Source organism: Carassius gibelio, chromosome A1 (genome assembly GCF_023724105.1).
Source record: "Carassius gibelio isolate Cgi1373 ecotype wild population from Czech Republic chromosome A1, carGib1.2-hapl.c, whole genome shotgun sequence".
In the NCBI taxonomy this organism is placed as follows: domain Eukaryota; kingdom Metazoa; phylum Chordata; class Actinopteri; order Cypriniformes; family Cyprinidae; genus Carassius; species Carassius gibelio.
Window position 1 is genome coordinate 17,925,732 of NC_068371.1, and position 21,793 is coordinate 17,947,524.

General features: G+C 34.9%; 1 protein-coding gene across 7 annotated transcripts in view; it reads right to left on the reverse strand.

Moving 5' to 3' along the window:
• Positions 1–21,793, reverse strand: part of LOC128003797 (male-specific lethal 3 homolog) — a 219,403-nt gene that overhangs the window by 58,871 nt on the left and 138,739 nt on the right. For 3 of the 7 annotated variants that reach the window (XM_052592592.1, XM_052592921.1, XR_008181769.1), the window contains 2 exons: positions 495–594; positions 297–381 (listed from right to left, as the gene is read on the reverse strand). The exons of 1 other annotated variant lie outside the window; for it this stretch is intronic. In XM_052592592.1, the coding sequence (XP_052448552.1) occupies positions 297–381; positions 495–594 (185 nt within the window). Of the gene's footprint in view, positions 1–296; positions 382–494; positions 1,156–16,713; positions 16,998–17,101; positions 17,216–21,793 lie in introns of those variants that run through there. 3 more of the 7 variants (XR_008179028.1, XM_052592669.1, XM_052592847.1) reach the window with 3 other exon arrangements.

The window sequence follows — 21,793 nt, forward strand, 5'->3', positions numbered from 1 at the left end:
TGTCTCCTTACATGATAATGAGTTACTGTGCACCCCCACCCCCTTCCGGGATTTCCACTAAAATTAAATTAAATCCGATGAGCAATGAGCGCCCTTGGGTGGAAACGTGCAGATTAATGAGTTGGTAAATGCACCAGAAACTCAATTATAGCACTTAAACAAAGAAATCAGCATGATCAACTTGAAACTACAAAACAATGATTTACAACTCCGTCTCAAACATATATTATCTTGCATCAGATATTTATGTCCATTCAAGTTAATCATGTACATGCAATGATAAAAGAAATCTGTACCTGAGAAAAAGCTCGAAGTGTTTCACTAGTGCACTCAGGTTCTTTTCTGGTATGTGCATCTTCCTCAAGATTTCTGGAAGTTTAACTAAAAAAAAAAAAAAAAAAAAAAAAAGAAAAAAATTAAGACTTAAAAATGTAAGTTTAATTTCTTTAATTTATGACAACATTTTTAAATATAAATAAAAAGATGATATTCACCAAATAGCCGAAGCAGGTGCTGAGCGCCATAGAGGTAAGAAGGAGGGGGAAGCTGGTCACTCTGAGGGTAGTTATCTGGCGTCAGTCTCCAGCTCAGAACCTCAAGACAATCACATTAGTGGTGTATCAATTTTTTGAGCACTTTTTTTGGCATACAAATGGTATTGCATTAGAGCATGTTAAAGGGAGAGTTCACCTAAAAAGTTTTATTTACCGTTAATTTACTCACCCTCAAACCATTCAAGGCGTAGGTGACTTTTTTTCTTGAGTAGAACAGTAAAGATGATTTTTAGCTTAAACCATGGTGATTCATAAAATGCAAAACAGTGGCTGCCCCTTTTATAGAATAATTAAAAAGTATATCAAGGAACACAAAATTAATACCTAAGGCTCCTGACGTCTTATGAAGCAAAACGATTGGTTTGTGCAAGAAACTGAACTTATTTACAACATTATTACCTGTAAACCATAGCCTTAGGCAACAGAGAAATAATAGTCTTTCAGGTAAACTGGTTCTTTAAGGCAGTTTGTTTCAATGAACAGGGTTAATTGTAGGGATGCTCCGATCTGCCTTTTTTGCCTCCGATGCCGATTCCAATACCAATTGGGTTCAGTATTGGCCTATACAGATACCTATCCAATACCAGTGAAGTTTTTTTACCTGTTTAAATAAATGCAGAATTTATATAGCTGTGTGTGGAATTGATGATCATTCAACACAATCTACTAGACTACTACATAATAAAGAAAAATAAAAGAAAAAATTAATATGGAAAAATATAGGCCTATGCAAATTCATAATCTATGACAAAAAACGATCATAAACTAGGTTAGTGGATAATTCAGCAGCAAAAATTATTATAGAAAAATCAGTGCTCAATTTTAGAAATCTAAACATTTAGTGAAAAAACTATTTTGTGGGGAACAAATAAAAGTTTCGCAGTAAATATGGTAAAATGTTCCACATTGCTATTTGTATTATTGTAAAATCCATTCATTAAAAAATTCATGAATGTATTTATATATAAGTATTTACTATAAAATTAAATGTATTTTAAATGTATAGCATATTTTTTAGGCAACAATATATGATAGATATGATAGGACAAAACAAATACAGTGCAGCACGAAGCGTTTACAATGTGCACATCCAGTGTGCAGAATGATGCACTTGAAGCAACCTGATACCGTGTTGATCTTGGAGAGAGCTTCACTGAGCTGTCTGTCATAACCGAACGTGAATAGGGTTTAAATACCCTCAAGTCATCTCTGATCAAGTTTTTAAAGCAGTCTATACAGATTTGCATGAATTCTGCTTTCAAAACATCTTTAATGGTTCGATGCCTTAAGACTGAATTTTTCTCTGAAACACAAAAACGGAAACTGAAATAAAATTTATATTTCTGTTTTGCGAATGGCCAACCCTTCACTGCAGATACTGTTGCTTTTGGTTTGAGCATCGTAAATCACAGAAAGTCTACAAAATACATTTTATTTACTGATGTCTGGTTTGGAATTTAGAAAAACAAAGAGATGGTTCAATATATTGTTAATGAATAGGCTACATTCTGTTAGAACTTATATTTCAAACTCTAAAAAATATTGTATGGATGCAACAAAATAAACAGTTTAACAGTTAATACAGTTAATAACAGTTTGCATTTAAGGCAACTTCCTCTGAAATTTAGTTATAACTTAATAATAGTTATAAGTAATAAACAAATATTGTGCTAGTAGTCAACATTTAAAGTGGATCAAAACTTTTCTTCAAAGTTCTCCTAAAACCAAAATGACGAGGCATTTGTCCTATCGAAACCCCCATAGGACACTATCCATATGAAAGCAAGAAATTCAAACCTTTATTTCAACACCCACAAGGTATAAAGAACTACCCCAAACCCCAACACCCTCAAACTAAAGTGAATTCGGTCTGTTTTTTGGCCGTGAGGAACGGTGTGCTTTCATGTTACTTTTTCAAAAGAAAAAAAAAGAAAAAGAAAAATTCCTCAGTTGTAGGAGATATGCAAGCGAATAATAGATTAAAAAAAAAGAAAAAACTGGGTGCTTGGTTTCGGAAATGAATACAGCTCGTGAAAAATTATATGATGAAAAGGTTGTGATAAATTAATTCATAGAAATAATTTAAGCAATTAAAACCTTTTTATACTTGATTCAAATTGAATCCAATTGAATATTAAGTGGACTTTAAAATCCTAAGGAGTTTATAAGTTAGGGTTAGGTAAAATGTCACAGTTCATGTTAAATAGTCTAATGAACTTGTATCTTTTATAGTATCCGAAGATCTTGATTGCATGTTAGCATAAAACTAACAATATAATTTGATTTTTTCTTTTAATTAATTTAATTTAATTAACACAGTTATTTTTAAATTAACCACAGCTGAGCAGCACAGAAGGCAGGCTCACAAAGTTAATGTGATGCCATTTTCAGATGCAATGAAGAAAAAAAACTGGATAAAAACATACACAAAACTTGTAAATAGTTAACAACATAGCCTAGATTAGGCCCAGAATCTGTTCCTAAGTATATATTGTAAATTTTTTAACCCACAGTAACAAAACTTTTAACCAATTATTCGCCTATTTTCATTTGCTGCATGTTTTTTTTAAAACACACTAAAAATAAATTATGTTTGTGAGAGGAAAGAAATATGTCACGTATAAGTTGCATTTTATTTCATTCAGAAATTATAATGGCAGGCCTAATGTTATAATGTACCAATACGATATTTTAGTTCCCTTCACTTCACAACAAATCCTTTAAATTTATCAGAACAGAACAAGAATTAGAAATATATAATTATAATGGATAAATATAATTGCAGTATATAATAATATAGGCTTAGTTATAAAAAAAACAATTTAAAGCGAAACATAAGATAAGGTTGGGTTCTTTCATTCAGGTGTAATCAAATGTTTTCATATTCATGATGTTGCCCATTTGAAGCTTAACTATTATTCATTAGTTAAAAAAGGCTTTGTAGTTAGAGTTAGTGTTTCAGTATCGACGGAAAAAAAATCATAATAAGCCAAAGTGGACCACTGCCATTTTTGGTCACACAGTAAGGGCATAATTCGCAAATGCTAACTGTTAGCAGTCTGAAAAATCAAGTATAATAACAGAGATAATAAGAATTATTTCGAAATGCTGGACCGTTCTCATTTCAGTCTGCATATGGAACCTGAAGATTTTTTATTATTATTTTTTTTTTAACCAAGAATGAACTGAAATTAAAACATTTAGCTTTTAATCTGTGTGTGTGTGTGTGTGTGTAAATATATATATATATATATATATATATATATATATATATATATATATATACATACATACATACATACATACATACACACACACACACACACACAAAGAGTTTTCTTTATTTTCATGACTATGAAAGTTGTAGAGTCACACTGAAGGCATCAAGGGCTATTTAACCAAGAAGGAGAGTGAGGGGGTGCTGCGCCAGATGACCTGGCCTCCACAGTCACCGGACCTGAACCCAATCGAGATGGTTTAGGGGTGAGCTGGACCGCAGACTGAAGGCAAAAGGGCCAACAAGTGCTAAGCATCTCTCGGGGGAACTCCTTCAAGACTGTTGGCAGACCATTTCAGGTGACTACCTCTTGAAGCTCATCAAAAGAATGCCAAGAGTGTGCAAAGCAGTAATCAAAGCAAAAGGTGGCTACTTTGAAGAACCTACAAAAATGACATATTTTCAGTTGTTTCACACTTTTTGTTATGCATATAATTCCATATATAATTCCACATGTGTTAATTCATAGTTTTGATGCCTTTAGTGTGAATCTACAATTTTCATAGTCATGAAAATAAAGAAAACTCTTTGAATGAGGTGTGTCCAAACTTTTGGTCTGTACTGTATATAGATATATATGCCTATTATTTTATTACATTATGTTTAATAACAATAGCATGCATAAGAGCCTTTGTGTAAAGGTCTTTCTTTTCATTTTTGATTCGTAGACTAAGACTATCCCACATTTTGAAATTAACTCACTGTAAATTTTCAAATGATTTTTAAGGATGTTACAATGTTATATTATAATGTTTTTGTCATTTTACATCTTCCTATTATCTCCATTAACAAATCAACATTTTAAAATTACATTCAGTTCGCAATCCGTCCCTTTGCACCACCTGGCATTAGTTTCGCAAATGGTTTTAACAAAAGACTGACTTGCAGTTAATGTTGCAGCGGTGGCGGTACACGCGGCAGTATTACCCATTCTGGTTGTCCACCTACTGTACATATACAGTTCCTCCTTAAGTATTGGAACAGTAAATACAAAATGTTCTGTTTGCTGTGGAGTCAAAAAATCAGTAAATATGATTAAAAGGTGAATTTGAGACAAAACTGCAGAATGTCAGATTTTAATATTGGGTGATTCAACACAAAGATGTTTTACCAGCTAAGAAGATCAGCACTTTTAGAGTTTCATTTCCCTATCTGATGTGAGCATACATATTGGAACAGTTGCCTCAAAGGTCTTTCTAAGTGTTCAGCTGTGTCCTGTTGCTTTAATTATTCTGATATTAAAAGCAGGGAATGTGTCAGATATATAAATTGCTTCTGCATTCTAAGTATTGCATTCGATGATGACATACACAAACCAGGGTGAAGACAAGGAAGGCCGACTCTGGGGAAAAAAAAACAAGCAATTTGGATGCTAAAAGAAAAGTGGAAAGTCAATTAGAACTATAGAAAAAACAAAGGGAGAAATCAAGATTTTGGAAACTACCGACGACATCAGCAACCCACGACGACCTGATTGCCTGAGAAAACAACAGTAGTTAATGACAGACAAATCATAAAAAATGAACCCTGAAATACATGTCTGTAAAATCACCAACAACCTCCAGAAAGCTGGGGTGAGGCTGTCAATCTACAGTCCGCAGGAGAATTTGACACAGAATTACAGAAGCTTAATAGCAAGATTGTAAACCTCTGAACAGCACCAAGAATAGAAATGCAAGATTATTAAAAAAATGTTAGCCAGTAGAGTTTTGGAACCGAGTTGATGGACTGATGAGACAAAGATTAACCTTTAATTAAGTGATTGGAAAGCAAAAGTGTGGAGAAAAAAAGGGAACTTTTCTTAAGCATACAACCTCATCTGTAAAGCTTGGTGGAGGTGGTGTCATGGCATGGGCATGCATTGCTGTCTCTAGAACAGTACCTCTTAAATTTTAATGATGACTTAATGTATGATGGCAGTAGGGATGGGTATTGTTAAGGTTTTAATGGTATTACTACTCTTTCCGATACTGCTTAACGGTCCGGTACTTTAACGGTATTCTTATCGGTACTTTGGGTTGTGTGTGTTTTTTTTTTTAAGAACAAGTTGAGAACAGAATTAACATTTCTCTATTTTTTTTATGTAGAATTAATAATGGGCTTGTCTTGGACCAGAGGTGTTTGGAGTTGGTTGGTTCATAGTAGCTGCAGCTTAAAAAAAAATAAAAAAAATACATATTATATATATATATATATATATATATATATATATATATATATATATATATATATATATATATATATATATATATATATATATATATATATATAATAAAAAGGTTGCAAAATGTGGCAATTGGCTATTTTGTAACCTAACTTGAGATGCTGTGCATTTAAGTTAGCCAAATAAATATTTACATTTACATACTGATTTTTCCTTATTTGGAATTTTAAAAACACATAGAATATATGATTTCATTCTCATTTTTTACCAAAAGAAATCAGAGATCTGCGTGAACTCTCATGCACGTTCATGAGAGTACGAAAACTCTTTGCATTAAGCGGGAGTTTTTGTACTGTTATGCGTGTACCGCGCTCGTTCTTGTTGTGTGTGTGTGTGACTGACAAACAGCCTCCGCGGCGCGTAGGCGAGTTTTTGCAGATCTCACAGACAAATGTCTTAATAATATCGGGGGCCAGTTTAATACCGGGTTTCAGTACCCATCCCTAGATGGCAGTAGCAGAATGAATTTGGAAGGGTACAAAATCATCCTGGCTTCCAATATTCAAGAAAATGTCACCAAATTCATTAGAAAGCACTTGAGTAAACAAAATGATTTTCACATAATTTGGAAAGAAAAATTCTAGGCTACAAGCTCCAGATCTCAAAAGTCCCGGGAACCAATGTTCTTTATGTCTTTTATGACCTTATTCAAGTGATTTAACACTTTGGAGTCTAAGGGTATTTTTGGGGCCTGGAGAAGTTTGGTCATGCCCTGGCATTTGTGCTTTTTTCAGTTTCTTATAAACATCTAAAGTCTAATCTTACTGTAATCAGCACAAACTGGGCTATAATAAAATGTGAACAGCATGTATGTACATGATTGTGTTTTTGAGAAAAAACAAAAGTTAAATCATTTGAATAAGGCCATAAAACATACGGAACATTGGTTCCCGGGACTTCTGACTTTTGACTAATCTTTCTAAATTATGTGAAAATCATCTTGTTTCCTCACTCACAGAAAACAATGTATTGATTTAAATTTTCTAAGACACTTTTTGTTGGTAAAAGTCATATGTGAGTAGGCGTCAACTATCATGAATATCATCATTGTTATTTACACCTGAGAAGACAAAGGCCCACATAATGAGCTGCATAATGAACCTTTAAGTCAGCTGTGTCACTTAGAGGTTAGAGTTACAAGAAAGAATGTGAGGACAAAATAAATGTATATAATTTTATGTTTGTAGTTTATTTAGAATATATTTAATTATCCCACAACATAATTTAATGTCCACTTCCGAGTGGAGTTAAACAGTTTATTAGAAACAATCAAAGCTGACTTTCAAAGCTGAATTTTTTTGCATCATTACTCCAGTCACACAATCTTTCAGAAATCTGATTTTCTAAAAAAAAAAAAAAAAAAATTATATATATATATATATATATATATATATATATATATATATATATATATATATATATATATATATAGTTATTATTATCATTATTAATATTATTATTCCTATTATTATTATATTATATTAACTTCATAATGTTTCACTTGATTATACATTAAGTCAGGAATTATAGTTTGGAAAAAGTCTTTGGAAAAAGTCTAACTAGTAAAATGTTTACACGTTATGTGAAAACTAGTACAAGTATATAAATAAATAAATACAAAGAGACTTACTCATGTTTATGATCTCTGCTGAATAAAGTGCTTCATTTTTTTTTTCTGAAAAAATCCAAATCTCAAATCCCCAACCACATCACATCATTTTGGGGTGAATTATGTCTTATTCCTTTAATCGCGGAGCAAACAGTAAAATAAAAAAAAAAAACGTAAATAGTCTCACTGCTTTGTCTTCTGTTGTGTGGGCACATTCAAGGCGTGCGCTTCAGTGAAACATTAGAATCTGAATAGAGCGTTCAGCACGGGGGCGTGGTCACATTAGAAGGTAATGAAGGGAGACATGAAAAACGGACATTGCGTTGTTTTCATATGGATTACTTTATCACAGAATATTTGTTTTTGGCAGCACTTGTTTAGTTTAAAAGTAGACATGTCAGGCTTTATATAGATATCTCTCTCATGTCTCTTCATTGAGTATTCACTGAGTAACAGTTCACTTTAATGACACGTTTGTAAATGAAGATTAGTGCAGACAAAGGCTGTAGACAGCACACCTTGTTTAATATCTTTATTTCATAAATGCACAAAGTTTTTTGTTATTATGTCTGTATACAAAAAAGTAGATCCTTTACAGATTCGATTGATGTATAGCCTTCATATGTACGATCAAACCTGAAAGTGTAATTTAAGTTCTTTTCGAGTTATCAGGAGAAAACACCTAATAACGTGTATACGCGTTAATCGACTCCAGGTGGTTAAAGGCTGGGGGAAAGCATTTCAAGGCTCAGAAAGCCAAGAGTCTGGTGATGTTTATGGGTTGCAGACTCACTGTTCTTAATGCAAGCAAGGGATCTGCAACTAAACATTAGCTTTTAATATTTTACATCTGCCTTAAATTCAACTCTTCCAATACTTATGCTCACATCAAATAGTGGAATGAACTCTAAAATTGCTGTCCTTTTTATTTGGTAAAAGATGTACAGTAGGTGGCCAGCCTTTCTGGGGCTTACCGCCGCGCATACCGCCGCGGTGGTAACTGTAATTCAGTCGCGTGTTAAAATCATTCGCGAAACTACCGCCAGGTGGCGCAAAGGGACGCATTGCAAAATGAATGTAATTGTAAAATGAGATAAAAGAAGGAAGTAAAACAACAATAACATTATGATATAACATTGTAACATTTAAAAAAAACTTTTTTTTTTACAATTTGTTAATTTTTAAAATGTAGGATAGTCTTAGACTACAGTCTACTAAACAAAAATTAAAAGAAGACCTTAACACAAAGGATCATATGCATGCTATTTTTATTAAACAGTAAATAAATATAAGGCCTATATATATATATATATATATATATATATAGCTAAATGTTTTAATTTCATTTTCATTTCGATTCATTCTTGGTTTAAAAAAATCTTCCGGTTCCATATGCAGAGCGAAATGGGAACAGTCCAGCATTTAGCAATAATTAGTATTAACTCTGTTATTATTCTTGATTTTTCAAACTACCAGCATTTTTGAATTATGTGTTCAAAAATTCAAAAAATGCCAGCGAATGAACATGTACAAACTGTCAATAGTCGCAGTATCAGTATTGAAGGAGAAGTGCTGGATTTTCTTTTTTTTTTTTTTTTTTTTGCCCTGCAACTCACTTGAAGAAGTTCAGATAAATGGAAACACCATACACTATGTAACAATCCTTAATTGAAGAAATGTGGCAAATATCTCAAGAGAGAACCTCTTATTATTAAATTCAATAGTGCTTTTCATATTTGGGTCAAAATAGGCTACATTTGTGAACTCACATTTTCTGAAATGTGGCGTGTCAGGTCATGCAAGCCTGCATCTTAAACCCTCTGTCAAACTTTCTGCGTCCTCGAGTCCGCTATAGACCGTTAGGTAGGCGTGAAGTAAAAATCGTCATTGGAGAGTGTGTGCAGAGATTCTAGCAGACGACCGCGCGGACAGGTGCGCCTGGTCAGTTGGCTTCAAAAGCAAAATTGCACATGTGCAGCCAGGCAGAGTGAAGAAGCTCATTGCTACTCAAACCTGTGCAATCCGTCAGTAAAAGAATATAAAGACAGTGAGATGTGCAATAATTCTGGGCAAAGCTGGCCATCAGCCTGCGCATTCAGAAGTATAAATTGAAGAAGTCTGGCCGTGTCTGCGTCTGGATTGCTCATGCGGAAAGTATAACACAGGCGTTACAATCGCAACTTCTTTGTGTTACTCCTTTCAAGCTGAATCTCACAAAATTGGTCAGCTCCCGACAGCATCAGGTGTTTTATTTATGGGGAGTAGAATTGTTTATTTCAATGAATGTAATAGATTATATATCATAATAGTAAGGCTATAATATTATAAATCAGGTTGGTTTGTATTGCTGACGTAATATGTAAATTATATGCGTAGACTTGCACTTAGACCATAGTGCGGCTCGCTGGAAAAAAAGGTTGAGAACCACTGATATAAAGGTTGCTGTCCCATTTTATACAGGAATTGTTCATTTAAAAAAATCGAATTATATTGTTAGTTCTAATTATATTGTTAACACAAGTTCATTTAGAACTTTTTTTTACTTATAAACTCCTTGAGAATTTAAAGTTAGTTTAATAGTATTTAAATTCAAGTTTTAAAAAAAGGTTTTAATTGCTTAAATTATTTTTATTAATTAATAATATGTTATCATGTTTATTCTTGTAAAAAATACGTGTTTATTCTTTAGGAAAACAAGGGCAAAAATAAGGGACAATCTGAATATTTGTTTTGCTTTACCTATTTATGTAAGCTACAATTATTCAAATAATAATAATAATAAAATAATGTCATTAAAAATACCATTGGCCTGAGTAATTTTGACCATTATAGAATTGTGACTTTAAAGATTAGTCATTTAGGTGGTAAAAATACTGTGAAATTAATAATGGCATGGATTTTAAAGCATAACAACTGAAGGTTTATGAAACATTATCCAATAAAGCATTTTTTTAAACAACGGAACTTAAAGTTGTGAACTAAAATATTATTTCAACCATACAGCATGTGAATAAATAAAATTCATAACTTTCATAACATTTCATTATTCATAAAATGCATAACGTTTCTGGTGTTTGGATATGTACTTCAATATAATGAGCTCCAAGTTTAAGAATAGTCCTAGACTTCTCTCTCTCTTTAACAGCATTAGCTCAATGATATACGTCTTCCTTCCGTTAGACTTTTCCTGCCTTGCTAAATGTTGGGCTCATGATCAATAAGTTCGCCTCAATCTGATTCAGTAAAGTCAAACCGCAGACAGTGAAGCCTCAGAGACCCGCGCCTGTGAGGCGGGAACAGAGGACTCCGCTTGGTCTTAAAGCCTCCCGCAAACATCCACGATCACAAATAACAATGATTTTCATAAAATAATGATTCATTAGTAATTGATGATTTGTTATTATCATTATGGTCTTGTGAAAATAATAATATGGTCTGCGAGAAAATTATGAAGTGTAGTTTCAGCCAAGTAACACACCGTTCCTCAGAGCCAAAACACAGACCGAATTCTGTTCAGCTGGAGGGGGTTGGGTTTTGGATAGTTATTCATGGCTTGTGGGGTCGAGATAAAGGTGTGAATTGCTCTTTCATATGGATAGTGTCATGAGGCTTTCACTTGCTGAACCGGTTTATATAGGACTGTTGTTTTGGTTATATTCACAGTGCTGGCTCTCTCCGACGAGAGAAATGCAACATTCACACATTACACTATTCCTTTTCGTTTAAAAACATTTCAAGCTTTCTGTAGATATATTTTTAATGTACCTATGTGAGACACCACGATATTATGTTAATTAAAAAAATATCATTATCATGAAAAATTAAAGTGACGAGACGGCGCCTCCCTGTCATTAATGCACATTAATAATTTTTGCACAAACACTTGAATATGAGCTTCTTATCGCGAGTAAAATTCATGCCAATAGCCAACATATTTAGCTTGATCAGAAGGTTGACTGCAAGAGTCGAGCGGGATGTTAAGAGTTAGTCTGTTTCTTTTACTGATTATTTTCGGGTTAAAGCATGATTTAAACAGATTCACACTCAATCGCTTTCGCAATAATGCGTTCAAACAAATGTAATCTTACAGTCAGTGTTGGGAAAGTTCACTTTCTACATGAACTAGTTCAAAGTTAAATTCACAAATTTTAAAATGAATTAAAGCTGCAAGCAGCGATGAACGGGCCCTCGCACCCGGGCTCACCGGCAGCGAGTGGCTTTAGTAAATAGGTGAGCAGTGAGAAACATGCATTTAAACTCAGAAATATAAGTGTAATATATCAAAGTTTACTCCATATTTGTGCCAATCTTTGTGTTGCCAGCAGGTGGTGCTCTCATTATAATGGACTATTGGCCTTCAGATGTGTTCAGGGCAGGACTCTTATCGAACATGCGAAGTTAGGGGAAGATCGAACCAACTATGCCTGAGTTAAAACAACTTCTCTTGCTGTGGCGAGACATCAAAAGTTGTCATGACGCCATGGACATGCCCTTTAACAAAAACTCAAGATCTCCACAAGTTAACATTGCACAGGCCTTTAGATTAGACTGACTACAAAAAATACATTAATCTCAAAAAAAATTCTAGGAGTAGTTTGTCACAGCATATAACATGTCACTTCCTGTTGCCAGCAGGTGGCGCTATGACTATAACTGAATATGGGCATGTAGATCTGTTAAGGGCAGAAGTCTTATCTAACATGTGAAGTTTGGGGCAGATTGGACATTGTAAGTCTGAGTAACAGCAACTTCCTTTTTCATGGCGAAACATCGAATTTTGTCAGGCCGCCATGGACACGCCCTTTAACGAAACCTCAAAATCTTCGCAATTTAACCTCGCAAATGCCTTTAGATTTAACTGACCAAGTTTGGTGTTGATCTGAATATATCTCTAGGAGTAGTTTATTCACATAGCGAGACATCGAACTTCGTCACGGCGCCATGGACACGCCTTTTAACAAAAACTCAAGATCATCACATCTAAACATCACACAGGCCTTTAGATTAGACTGACCACAAAAAAGACATTGTTGTCAAAAAATTTCTAGGAGTAGTTCGTCACAGCGTAAAATATGACACTTCCTGTTGCCAATAGGTGGCGCTATGACTATAACTGAATATGGGCATGTCAATCTGTTCAGGTTCGGAGTTTCATCAAACATGTGAAGTTTGGGGCAGACTGGACATTGTATGTCTGAGTTATAGCAACTTCATTTTTCGTGGCGAATCATCGAAATTCGCCAGGCCGCCACGGACACGCCGTTCAATGAAAACTCAAGATCTTCGCAATTTAACATCGCAAAGGCCTTTAGATTAGGCATACCAAATTTGGTGTTGATTTGAAGAAATCTCTAGGAGGAGTTCGTTAAAGTACAACACATGGAAATGACCAAAATGACACAAAATTTGCTCATAATATTAAAAATAACCGACTTCCTGTTGGGTTTAGAATTTTGCTCCAAGAGTCTTTTTTGTAGGTATTGGTGTGTTACATATGTGTGCCAATTTTCGTGCATGTACGTGAAACATAGCTGGAAGGCTGTTGATTTTCTTAGTATAGGTGGCGCTGTCGAGCCATTTTGCCACACCCTCTTCTGAATCCTATATCAGACGAAAATTTTCACCAGGTTTGACGAGTGTGCAAAGTTTCATGACTTTTTGAGCATGTTAAAGCCCTCAAAAATGCGATTCATTCGGGAGAAGAAGAAGAAGAAGAAGAAGAAGAAGAATAAACAAAGCAGATACAAGAGGGTCCTCGCACCTCGGTGCTAGGGCCCTAATAATAATAATAATAAACAAAGCAGATACAAGAGGGTCCTCGCACCTCGGTGCTCGGGCCCTAATAATAATAATAATAATTAAAGCTGCAAGCAGCGATGAACGGGCCCTCGCACCCGGGCTCACCGGCAGTGAGTGGCTTTAGTTAATAGGTGAACGGTGAGAAATATGCGTTTAAACTCATAAATATAAGTAGAATATATCAATGTTTATTCCATATATGTGCCAATCTTCCTGTTGCCAGCAGGTGGCGCTATCATTATAATGGAATATTGGCCTTCAGATGTGTTCAGGGCAGGACCCTTATCACACAAGTGAAGTTTGGGCAAGATCGGACATTTTATGCCTGAGTTATAACAACATCCTATTTCATGGCGAAACATCGAAATTTGTCAGTCCGCCATGGACACGCCCTTTAACGAAACCTCAAGATCTTCGCAATTTAAGATCGCAAAAGGCTTTAGATTACACTGACCAAGTTGGGTGTTGATCTGAATAAATCTCTAGGAGGAGTTTGTTAAAGTACAACCCCTGAAAATGGCCAAAACAACACAAATTTTGCAGAGAAAATTCTAAATAACTGACTTCCTGTTGGGATTCGGATTTCGTACCAAGAGACTTTTTCATAGATATTGGTGTGTTACATGTGTGTACCGATTTTTGTACATGTACGTGAAACATGGCTCGAGGCGCACTACGTTTAAAGTGAATACGCACTCCATTGAAAGTGTATAGGTGGCGCTATTGAGCCATTTTGCCACACTCGATGGAATATTGGCCTTCAGATCTGTTTAGGCCAGTACCCTTATCACACAAGTGAAGTTTGGGCAAGATCGGACATTTTATGCCTGAGTTATAACATGTTTTATTCCCATTGCGAGACATCGAACTTCATCACGGCGCCATGGACACACCTTTTAACAAAAACTCAAGATCTTCACAACTAAACATCACACAGGTCTTTAGATTAGACTGACCACAAAAAAGACATTGATGTCATAAAATTTCTAGGAGTAGTTTGTCGCAGTGTAAAATATGTAACTTCCTGTTGCCAATAGGTGGCGCTATGACTATAACTGAATATTGGCATGTAGATCTGTTCAGGACAAGAGTCTTATCCAACATGTGAAGTTTGGGGCAGATTGGACATTGTATGTCTGAGTTACAGCAACTTCCTTTTTCATGGCGAAACATCGAAATTTGTCAGGCCGCCATGGACCCGCCCTTTAACGAAACCTCAAGTCCTTCACAATTTATTATCGCAAAGGGCTTTAGATTACACTGACCAAGTTTGGTGTTGATCTGAATAAATCTCTAGGAGGAGTTCTTTAAAGTACAACCCCTGAAAATGGCAAAAACAACACCAATTTTGAAGGGAAAATTCAAAATAACCGACTTCCTGTTGGGATCCGGATTTCGTACCAAGAGACTTTTTTGTAGGTATTGGAGTGTTACATGTGTGTACCAATTTTTGTACATGTACGTGAGACATAGCTCGAGGCAGACTCCGTTGAAAGTGTATAGGTGGCGCTATCGAGCCATTCTGCCACACCCGGTGGGATATTGGCCTGCAGATCTGTTCAGGTCAGGACTCTTATCACACATGTGAAGTTTGGGGAAGATCGGACATTTTATGCCTGAGTTATAACATCTTTTATTAACATGGCGAGACATCGAACTTCGCCATGGTGCCGTGGACACGCCTTTTAACGAAAACTCAAGATCTTCACAACTGAACATCGCACAGGCCTTTAGATTAGACTGACCACAAAAAATACATTGATGTCAAAAAATTTCTAAGAGTAGTTCATCACAGCGTAAAATATGACACTTCCTGTTGCCAATAGGTGGCGCTATGACTATAACGGAATTAGGGCATGTCAATCTGTTCAGATTCAGAGTTTCATCAAACATGTGAAGTTTGGGGCAGATTGGACATTGTATGTGTGAGTTATAGCAACTTCATTTTTTGTGGCGAATCATCGAAATTCGCCAGGCCGCCACGGACACGCCCTGCAACGAAAACTCAAGATCTTCGCAATTTAACATCGCAAAGGCCTTTATATTAGTCACACCAAATTTGGTGTTGATTTGAGGAAATCTCTAGGAGGAGTTAGTTAAAATACAACACATGGAAATGACCAAAATTACACAAAATTTTTTATTAAAATTATTTTATTTATTATTTTATTAAAATTATTAAAAATAACCGACTTCCTGTTGGGTTTAGAATTTCGGTCCAAGAGTCTTTTTTGTAGGTATTGGTGTGTTACATATGTGTGCCAATTTTCGTGCATGTACGTGAAACATAGCTGGAAGGCTGTTGATTTTCTTAGTATAGGTGGCGCTGTCGAGCCATTTTGCCACACCCTCTTCTGAATCCTATATCAGACGAAAATTTTCACCAGGTTTGACGCGTGTGCAAAGTTTCATGACTTTTTGAGCATGTTAAAGCCCTCAAAAATGCGATTCATTCGGGAGAAGAAGAAGAAGAATAATAATAATAATAAACAAAGCAGATACAAGAGGGTCCTCGCACCTCGGTGCTCGGGCCCTAATAATAAACAAAGCAGATACAAGAGGGTCCTCGCACCTCGGTGCTCGGGCCCTAATAATAAACAAAGCAGATACAAGAGGGTCCTCGCACCTCGGTGCTCGGGCCCTAACTAGTTCAGTTCATAGTTCAAACTACAAAATTTTGAACTAAGTTCACACAGTTCCAAAAATGAACTAGTTCATAGTTCTTTTTTTTCCATATGTTGCTGCAAGCTATTATTTTTCAAAATTATTGCAACAGCCCATATAGAAATCACAGACAGCAATTATTTTATCAGTTTTAACAATGAAGCTATGCATCAGATTTCATCTTCATATCCAATTTTGAATCCTTATCCAACCAGGGTTTACATTAGCATTGAGGGGACAACACTTCCCCCTTGTTGCTTTAATGCTTTGTCTCCCATTCTCACCGACCTTGTCATAAACATCATAAAATTCTTATAAATGATCATACGCCTTGCTACATGCTGCTGTCGCCTCGATGTCTTTTTTTTTTGATGACGCGTCACGCATGCGGCGGACGGTGGTGCGACACTGGTGGCTGGTGTTGCCAGATTGGGTGTTTTTCCACTACATATTAAGACCAGGGTTCTAAATTAACTTTTTTGATCACCAGCCAATGTGGCTGGTAACTTTCTAAAGTTACCAGCCAATCAGAATTTCCACTAGCCATTTTTTTATTCTGTAAAAATAACAAATGAGTGCCACTGAATGAATTTGACCATTTTATTAACATTGTTGGCATGAAAAACACATATAAAGTACAATGCATACAACAAAATATACACTGACTCAAATTTAAAATGATTAGTTCACACCACGAAATTGCTTGTTTTGTTTTTTTTCTTTCGCTTAACTTACATGCGGCAATCCTGACAAAGCATTATGACATTCTTTGTGATCAAACACAAGCCATTCATGACCAGTCACCCATTTGGCATTACATTTTATTTTCTTTGTTTCTCTGTCAATATCATACGGAGCCCCGCACGTCACCTGTAGGAGGAAAAAAAAAAACATACTCAAGAATTTATAAACTGTTCCCTCGCTTTAACAAATTGTGCCCACGAATTTCCAATCCGTGCGCTCAGATTTTGTAAACCGTACCCTCTGTTTTTGAATCCGTACCCACAAATTCATAATCCATGCGCACGCTTTCACAATCCGTTCCCACGGATCTGTAAACCGTACTCACGGATTCATGCAGCAAGCTCCTGTTAACACACAGTTTTATTGAATATTATTATGTGGAATAGGTTTAATAATAATAAAAGAATAATCTTATAATAGCACTTGATTAGCACAATAAACCTGGCATTGTGACTAACTCTGGAGTAATTTTTTCTTCGGTTGTAAATTGTTTTGGATAAAAGATTCTTATGCATAACCTGTATAATAATATACATTATTGATAAAAATAAAGTTATTTTTATAATTTTAATTTGTAGGCTAAATACATGATTACAAGAAAACAATTCATGAATTGCTTTATTTTTAAATAAACTTTGACAGTTTTGTAAATGCTTGTGTACAATTCTTTCTTAATATGCATGAAGACTTATTTTTGTGATTTTATTATACCAAGCTCCATCCACCCCACCTGCCTGAGTTAGATGCAAGTTTCACTGTTAATGTTATTATTAAATAATGAGGCCAAAAATAACATTGCATTCAGTTAGAGAGAAAAGGAATGAAAACATAACCGGCATATTATTTGTTTTGTTTTGCTTTTTACCCATATTTTCTTCTTTTTAGCGTTTATTTTTTTGGCCATAAAACACAGGCGGCTGTGTCTTATCCTATTGGTGATTAATGTAAAATAAACGCTCAAAGACTCATTGGATACTATGAAAAATAATGTTTAATAAACAGAAATGAATCTGCCGGAGGGGGCGGAGCTACAAATGCGCGTCAGTTTACAAATCCGAGGGAATGGATTGCGAAAGCGTGTGCACGGATTAATATGAATTCGTGGGTACGGATTCAAAAACCGAGGGTACGGTTTACAAAATCTGAGTGCACGGATTGGGAATTCGTGGGCACGGTTTGTTAATCTGTGGGTACGATTTGTTAAACCGAGGGAACAGTTTATGAATTCGTGAGTACGGTTTATAAACTGAGGGGACGGATTGCAAAACCGTCGTCACAGATTGATTTTTCTTCTCCTACAGGTGACGTGCGGGGCTCCGTTATATCCTCATCCCCTGCCTCGTTCCTCTTTTCGCCCCCAGAAATCTGGCCCAATCACCGCCGCATTTAGTTTAATCTTATTTTTTTTCTTTAATAGCTAACTCCCTCCTCTTTCAGTCTATGCTCCATGCTCTGGCTCCATTCGTTTTTTCTTCCTTGTGTTTTCTGATGGACGCTCTATTCCTTTCCATGTTTTTTCGCGCTGGTTTCACTGCAAACTGCGTGCAGCCAATGGGCATATGAAACGTCATCACGTAGCATTACAGCACAGTGTTCATGGGAAATGTAGGAAGTGCTGCCAGGGGGATAAATGACCGAGAACAGAGCCTCATGTCATGCATCACCAGCCAAACTAGTAAGTTTTAATTAACACCCGCCAAAATGAATTTTAACCCGCATTTGGCGGGTTGGCGGGTGTTAATTTAGAACCCTGATTAAGGCCCGTTTACGGTGTGTTTTAGCCGGTTTTTCGCCTGGAAGGCTCTATAGAAATCTGGCACCCTATTGAACGAAGTTAACCTGAGAGAGCGTGCCGTTCACAGACACCAGAATGAACGAGTTGACAGTAAAGTTCATCAGGCATTAATTCAGCACGTTCAGTTCACGTTCGCCCCAAAATATGAACGAGTTCATGAACTATCCTTCAATGAACGCGTTCAGGCACAACACTGCTTACAGTGCTACATTATCAGCATGCTATCTGATTTTGAAATCTTGAAGAAGTTAATCGATCTGTTTAGATAAAATAACTGACAAAGATGTTATTTTCATCACAAACAAAATTTTCACAGCAGAAAGCAGCAATTAAAGATGTAGCTAATGCTTACAATGTTATTAGTTTGGCATGTGATATAGGGAAAAAGTTTACACATAGCTTAAGCCACTTTGAAACTCTCCTGTTATTTTTTAAAATTATTATTATTATTTTATATGCTTTGTTATGAACATAACATTTCAAACATACTGAAATACTTTATTCACGGAGTGAAGGCGGAGCGTGTTTCTGGTATCAGTTCGTAAAATGTCTCTGTCATTTGAATATTGATTTAAAAATCGGTTTAAATCATAAATCATATTTTTTTTTTCAAAAAAAAAAAAAAAAAACTGGGATTTTTTTTTTTTAGGCCATATGGTATTACCCTACTTTAAAAGCAAGTAAAGAAGGTTCCCTTTAAAATTAAAGAGAACTTGCGTTTAATTGTGAGGACGTTTTATTAATTCTTTAGAGTTTCAAAGATTTAATCTTGCCGGTTTAATTTTATTCGTTTCTTGTTTTAGGCAAATTAGGCCTAAATAATGGGAACGAAATTATACACTGCTTCACATTTAAACATGCAACAATTCCTTAATCAGTTTACAGACAAATGTCTTTTTCCCAATAAGTTATGTCAAAATAAAGGACAGGTAACGAATAACAAAAATGCATGTTGTTTTATTAAAGGAAAAAATATATTTATATTTAAAATATAAATGAAAATATAGGCATAATATATTAAAATATTGACATTTCGCATATTAATCCATGTAGCCTACCCCCCTAAAATAGGCTACCACTTTTAATGCTCGGATGCAAAGTAAACCACAATTTATTTCGAATAATATAACGCATAATTAATATAATATAAATAATACTGCACACCTTTTAAATGTGTCCAATCTAAAATATTGTTTAATACCATGTAGCTTAGAAAATATAAGCACAGACTCTTTCTCTTTCTAAGAAATGCATAACTTCATAAATACCAAACTTTCTTCTGTGAGTATTAAATATTAAATATATTAAATATTTAAACTATAGTGTTTTTCTTTCATTTTCCGTGACTGAAGCAGTCAAATGTAACACATCAGCGAGGCAAAACTGACGTCTATTTGCGAAAATGTGCTTTGATGCGCTTGTTTGATAACTTTATTATGGTTAAATCGCCACTCAGCGGTCAAAGGCTGCAAATGCACTTTACACCGCCGCGGCGGCGGTAGGAGTGGCGGTAAAAGTGGCGTTTTGGATATCTAGTTAGTGTATGTGTTGAAAGACCTTATAATAAAATGTGACATTTTGTAGTTTTGTAGCATATTCATCTATTAATCATATAAGCAAATGTCTTGACTCCACAGCAGAGAAAGCAATTTTGTCTTTACTGTTCCAATACTTAAGGAGGGCACAGTATATACATTCTGCATACTGTTTTTTGGACGTACAAAATCTATCAGTAGTGGGTATTAAAAATTAAAATCAGTTAATCTCTCATACAGTAAGTAGACATTCAAAAGGCCCTTTTTACCGCAGCGGGTACCGCCGCGTCGTTTGTAAAGTGCATCTGCAGCTTTTGAACTCTGAGTGGCGCTTTAACCACGAGTTATCAAAGAAGCGCATCAAAGCACATTTTCGCAAATAGATGTCAGTTTTGCCTGAAAGAAAAATACTATAGTTTAAATATTTAATATATTTAATATTTACAGATGAAAGTTTGGTATTTATGAAGTTATGTGCATTTCTTAGAACTAATTCAAGCAGGATAAATGTCAAGTCTGTGCTTATATTTTCTAAGCTACATGGTTTTAAACCATATTTTAGATTTTACACATTTAAAAGGTGTGCAGTATTATTTATATTATATTAATTATGCGTTATATTATTCAGAAGAAATTGTGGTTTACTTTGCATCGGAACATTAAAAGTGGTAGCCTATTTTAGGGGGGGGGGGTAGGCTACATGGATTAATATGCAAAATGTCAATATTTTCATTTATTATGCCTATATTTTAATTTATATTTTAAATATAAATATATTTTTCCCTTTAATAAAACAACATGCATTTTTGTTATTTGTACCTGTCCTTAATTTTGACATAACTTATTGGGAAAAAGACACTTGTCTGTAAACTGATTAAGAAATTGTTGCATGTTTAAACGTAAAGCACTGTATAATTTTGTTCCCATTATTTAGGCCTAATTTGCCTAAAACAAGAAACAAATAAAATTAAACCTGCACAATTCAATCTTTAAAACTCTATGAATGGTCAGATTAATAAAATGTCCTCACGATTAAACTCAAATTCTCTCATTATAATCAACAAAATTCACACAATGAAAAAAAGAGCTTTAGTAATTGACAACTTAAGTGATTTGAAAAAGAGGATTCTTTACTTGCTTTTAAAGTAGGGCACTAGCATATGGCCTAAAAAAAAAAAAAATCTGATTTATGATTTAAACCAATTTTTAAATCAATATTCAAATGACGAAGAAATAAAAAAAAACGAGTTATAATATAGTTCTTTATCATTCATTTATCAGTCAAATTTATAACTGCAACAAGATTATAAAAAAAACAGTAATGTTATTACCTTAATGCTGGAAAGACCTTTATTTTTATTTATTTATTTATTTATTTATTGAATACTAGCCCATCATGCATCTAACCATCCACTCAGCTTTAAGAGCTGTTACGATTAAAACTGGCAGCTCAGCAGTGAGTCAAAATGCCAGGTTCCACCTCCACTCATTCACAATGCACGCCCTCACCAGAGTACTGAGCACTTCCACCTGACCCTCATCATCACCCAAATCACATCTGCACTATAAATACCACACACACGCACTCAGTC